This window comes from Eucalyptus grandis, chromosome 8 (assembly GCF_016545825.1).
Source record: "Eucalyptus grandis isolate ANBG69807.140 chromosome 8, ASM1654582v1, whole genome shotgun sequence".
Classification (NCBI taxonomy): domain Eukaryota; kingdom Viridiplantae; phylum Streptophyta; class Magnoliopsida; order Myrtales; family Myrtaceae; genus Eucalyptus; species Eucalyptus grandis.
This window is the reverse complement of record NC_052619.1, coordinates 25636871-25642386: the sequence shown is the minus strand read 5'-3', so window position 1 is coordinate 25642386 and position 5516 is coordinate 25636871. Positions and strand designations below refer to the sequence as shown.

The window sequence follows — 5516 nt, the reverse complement described above, 5'->3', positions numbered from 1 at the left end:
GTGTCGTGCATATCTCTTGAACCAACCATTGAGTCGCTCAGGCATTGATTTGCTTTGGGTTTCACTTGGATTCGGGGCCCTAAATTCAGCTGCTTGGCTTCTTCCACAAATTGAACTCAATTTACATTGAATTTTGGATGGATCGGGTCAAATGTCCAACAATGTGACTTGCTTTTCTAATGACCTTGATGCCACCTAGTTGTATATACCTCTCAAACCAACCATTGGGCCCATCAGGCCAAGATTTGATTCAAGTTTCAGTCAGATTTAGGCTTCAAAATCGGGTGGTTGCTTCACTTCTTCGACAAAAATTGAATTCATTAGCGTCGAGTTATGAACAATGGGTTTAGTGGTCCGACGATGCCGAGCCACTGTTCTTAACGACCTTGATGCTCACACAGCGATCGACAATGTCAAAACTCTTGCTGGGGAGCAGTGTCGATACCGCAAAGACAGTAGTAGCCCGAAAAAGGAGTACAGTTGCGTTGTTGTCTGCAAACCTTTTCCCTTTCTTTTTTCCGTGTTCTGTTTCTTTAAACGGAAATGCATTCGGTTCTTCATACGTACACTCTCTGTATTTCTCGTATGTAACATTTACGGAAAATTTGAGTATATACACTTGAGAGATACACTTTTCATGCGCACATTTTTTTCATATTAATTACTAAATTTCGTGCACATTCTACATACATGAGTGCTTATTTTATTCCTTGCACAACGTCATAATATATTAATAATTTTAAATTGGAGGACAGAATAATTACTAGATTTTTTTTCTCATTATTACCGCTTTATGAATTCCTTTCAAGAAAGCAAACACTAAATGAACACTTTTGGTATTTTTTAGTAAAAGCAAACCACATTTTTTAATAACGATTTAAAAAATTAAGGTATTTGATTTAATAAAAGTCCATGTGCTTAGATTGAAAATCAAGTAAATGATCGATGCCATTATCTATAAAAAAAATATATATTAATATTATGAAAAATCATAAATCCCAAATTCTTTTAAAAAATATTTGTGACAAATTTATCTTTTATTACTTTTTATTAAATCATATTAATATTATGAAAAATCACAAACTAATGAACATGTGACAAATAGAGAGTAAAACCTTCAATTTGTACATTCGTCAATTGTCTCAAGTTAGCAAATTGATAGTAATATCTAACAAAAATTAACGAGATCAAATTTGTCATAAGTTTAATAGTTTGAGATTTTTTTTTCTGGTGGAAAAAGTAAGAAATAGTCTCAAACACTAGCAAAAAATAATCCATAAAACTGTCTTCCCAGCAGCGACGTTCGAATTCAAAAAAAGTCACTCACATTTTCCACCATATTCCCCACTTTTTCACGTGACCTTTTTCTCAGTCCCCCATGACCCCAAACTCCCACTCCACTCCAACCAAGCAATGACGCTCACCGCCGCCGCCCTCTCCCTCCTCCTCCTCCCCCTCCTCCTCCTCCCGCCGCCCCCCGCCGCCGCCGCCGCCGACCCGCCCCTCGACTCCCTCCTCCCCTCCGACGCCGTCGCCCTCCTCTCCTTCAAGTCCAGCGCCGACCTCGACAACCGCCTCCTCTTCGCCCTCAACGAGCGCTTCGACTTCTGCCAGTGGCGGGGCGTGAAGTGCGCCCAGGGCCGCGTCGTCCGCCTCGCCCTCCCCTCCTCCGGCCTCCGCGGCTCCTCGCCGCCGCCACCCTCTCCCGCCTCGACCAGCTCCGCGTCCTCACCCTCCACAACAACTCCCTCTCCGGCCCCCTCCCCGACCTTTCCCCCCTCGCCAACCTCCGCTCCCTCTCCCTCGGCCTCAACTCCTTCTCCGGCCCCTTCCCCTCCTCCCTCCTCTCCCTCCGCCGCCTCCGCGTCCTCGACCTCGGCCGCAACGCCTTCGCCGGCCCGATCCCGGCCCAGATCACCGCCCTCGACCGGCTCGACACCCTCCTCCTCGACGGGAACCGGTTCGGCGGCGCGCTGCCGCCCCTCAACCAGACCCTGCTCAAAGCCTTCAACGTCTCCGGCAACAACCTCACCGGCCCGATCCCCGCCACGCCGACCCTGTCCCGGTTCGACCCGTTGGCGTTCGCCGGGAACCCGGGGCTCTGCGGCGAGGTGATCAATAAGGCGTGCGCCTCGGGCGCCCCTTTCTTCGGGCCCACCTCCTCCGGCGGCAATGGGAGCAGCTCCGTGCCGGCTCCGCTGGCGCAGAGCGCGCAGTCGCAGAACGGCGTCGTCGTGTCGCCGGCGTCTTCGTCGCGGAGGAAGCCCAAGAGAACCGGCGCGATCCTGGGCTTCGCGCTCGCTCCATACTGCTGGTTTCGGCATTGTTGATCGTCTTCATCCTGTGCAAGACCCGGAAACGCCAGACCCGCGCAGGCCCGAAAGGGCCCGCGGAGCCCGACGAGCCTGTTGTTCAAGCGAGAGCCGTGAATTCTGCGGCTCCGAACTTGATGACGGAGCTACGAGAGAAGTACAACAGCAAGATTCAAGAGGCTCAGCAGAGAGTTCAGAGGAGCGGGTGCTTGGTGTTCTGCGCAGGAGAGTCGCAGCTGTACACGCTGGAGCAGCTCATGAGAGCGTCCGCCGAGTTGCTCGGCAGAGGCACCATCGGGACGACGTACAAGGCCGTGCTCGACAACCAGCTGATCGTGACGGTGAAGCGGCTCGATGCCGGCAAGACGGCGGGCACGAGCGAGGAGGTGTTCGAGGGGCACATGGACTCCGTGGGCTGGTTGAGGCACCCGAATTTGGTGCCGATGAGGGCTTTCTTTCAGGCCAGAGGGGAGAGGCTTGTGGTCTTCGATTATCAACCCAACGGCAGCCTCTATAATCTCATTCATGGTATGTACATTTTACTTATTTTGCGAATAACATTTTGATCATTGATTCGATTCTTTTAGCATGTATCGGACGCTTTGCTTTGTTCATTGAGCATCAATGAGTTTGGCTTTGTTTCTTTTGAGGTATCTCTTTGATGGGTTTCTCGGATGTGTTGTACTGGGGAGACTTCATGGGTATTCAGTAACATCGAAGGGCCTACTTGGGAAGATGGGTTGGTGTCTGCATGCGGTTAGAGCCAGTCGTTTGTTTGTTGGTACAGTGGGTGATTCCCGGGTGCTATCTTTGCATTATTGGCCATGTTTTGGAATAAATGCTGCAAAAGGTTGCAGCTTTTTCGAACTCTCATTTATGCATTTTCCTTCTCAGTTGTAAAGTAGGGGCATTTCTTGTTGACTTCTTGAGAAATGCTGGAAGTACGGAGTAGATTATCAAATTCAGTTAAGTAATGAGGTGCACTCACTAGTGTTGTCGCCTTTAACAACTCGAGCTCAAGCTTTAATTTGGTAAGATCAGCAACAGCTGAAACTGATAGCTCGTTGATTAAATTGATAAAGAGTGGTCTTTTGTATTGTGGTTGTATCAAGTAAAAAATCTACTGATAGTATCTAATAATGTGAGGGGATGTGAACAGCCAGTACAGATTGAAATCAACTTGTAATCAATGCGTCATGGTCCATTATTTGTTAAATTTGCTGTAATTCTTTAATGGAAGCTCAGACATCCATTTGCTATTTCCTATTTCAACTGTGAAACTGAAATGGGAATACTCTTAAATTATGCAAGATAGAGCAAAAGTCAATTTGTTACGTGGTTCAGTTGATGTTTTGCCTGCTTGTTCTTTGCAATCCCTGTGTTGGCCAACAGGGAGACTTTGAGCTATGTCTCATGTGGATGCTTGAGCAATCAAAGACTGACTTCAATTGAGAACAAGCGTGTTTTAATTTCTTGTGGCCATCTACTTTGTGAGCTTGTTATACAAATTTTTTTTTTTTTTTTTTTGTAATCTTATGGAGTTCTTTTGACACTTTTGATTAAGAGGAAGTTACTGGAGGTGTTTGCTCTAGATTATTTTGATTTATTACTTCTAACATCTTGTTAGGTGATAAAATACTCTTCAATTTCCTCAAAAAATTCTTGAGACATAGAGGCTTAGACAATCTCTACTCTGTTGGGACCATGAACTGGCTGCTCCGGTGGAGTGCTTTCCAGCATTTTTCCTCAAATTAATGTTGAATCTACCACACTTTATCTATTATCTAGCAAGTCGACATTTATCAAAGCATAGTAACTCACACTTCCAGGCCCTGATACTCCTAGCCTTTGGAAAAAATAGCTTTTTGTAGGCTTGCCTACTCCAATTGTGTCAATTCTGGCCTAGGCATATGAATATAGCTCAAGCAGACCAGCCTGAAGAACTTATGATTACATACATGTCCATTTCTTTAATGCTTTGGAAATCTTATTTGCAATACAGGTTCAAGATCAGCAAGAGCAAAGCCTCTTCACTGGACATCATGCCTAAAAATAGCAGAAGATGTAGCCCAAGGCCTTGCGTACCTTCACCAAGCATCAAGACTTATACATGGGAACCTGAAATCCACCAACGTTCTTCTCGGCACAGACTTTGAGGCCTGTCTCACAGATAATTGCCTTGCAGCCCTCGCAGAATGCCCTCTAAATGAAGATCCTGATTCTGCTGCTTATAAAGCCCCAGAGTCACGAAAGCCCATCGGTCGAGCCACTCCAAAATCCGATGTGTATTCCTTTGGTGTCCTCTTACTGGAACTCCTGACCGGTAAACACCCGTTGCAACATCCCTTCCTTGCACCTAGTGAAATGCTGGATTGGGTCAGGGCAATGAGGGAAGAAGACAGTGAGGATAAAAGACTCGGGATGCTTGTTGAAGTAGCTACTGTCTGTAGGGTAACATCGCCCGAACAGAGGCCGGTGATGCGGCAAGTTTTGAAGATGATACAGGAGATAAAGGAGGATGTGATGATGGAGGAGAATGCTTCTGTTGGATATGCGTAGATTTTTGTCTGCTCACGAGATTTCTCAAGATGAGAAAACACGGGATGTAGGGATTGAGCGTGCATTAGCAGCTTGTTAGAAAAATTAAGCCTGAACGAGGTAAATTTTACAAAGGATATTGGATATCGTTGGCCGGTGAATTAAGGGGTATGTTTTGACTTGCAGAGATTTCTGCTGTACCCATGTGATGGTAGATAAGTAAAGTTTTTGGTTTTGAGCCAATTTTGTTTAGATCTATATCGTAGACAACATTCTCCCTGATTTGAAGGGTCGTGCTTTGACATGAACCTGTTAATGTGCATATTCATCTTCAATAGGTTCTTCCTGCAAAGTCTATACTCAGGATATAGGCACACTTCGCTAGAAGGTGTGAGTTTTGACATGTAGAGAGTACTTTGCCGAGCTCGTCCCTTTACCGGTTCAGCTGGGGTGGGCCCAGCAGTGCGCGGGCCTCACTGTCAGACCTAGTCGATGACTATTCTGCGTCGGGCGAAGTTCGTGCCAGCACATAAATACATGTGCTCACCACTTGGAAAAAGTTAAAAACGCTATGTTGGGGTCTTGGATTTGGAACTTCAAAAACTGTTCTCGTCTTTTCCTCGTTTGTCTCTTTGAATGAAAGGCATCGAAGTTTTCGCTCTGCTT

The 5516-nt window shown here is 46.2% G+C and overlaps 1 protein-coding gene across 1 annotated transcript; it reads left to right on the top strand.

Moving 5' to 3' along the window:
- The first annotated feature begins 1322 nt into the window (after positions 1 to 1322).
- Positions 1323 to 5158, top strand: LOC104416810 (probable inactive receptor kinase At5g67200). Its single transcript, XM_010028153.3, is given in 4 exon segments — positions 1323 to 1681; positions 1684 to 2295; positions 2298 to 2840; positions 4315 to 5158. Coding segments are annotated over 4 exon segments (1980 nt in total). The 5' UTR covers positions 1323 to 1413; the 3' UTR covers positions 4872 to 5158.
- The last annotated feature ends 358 nt before the right edge of the window (positions 5159 to 5516 follow it).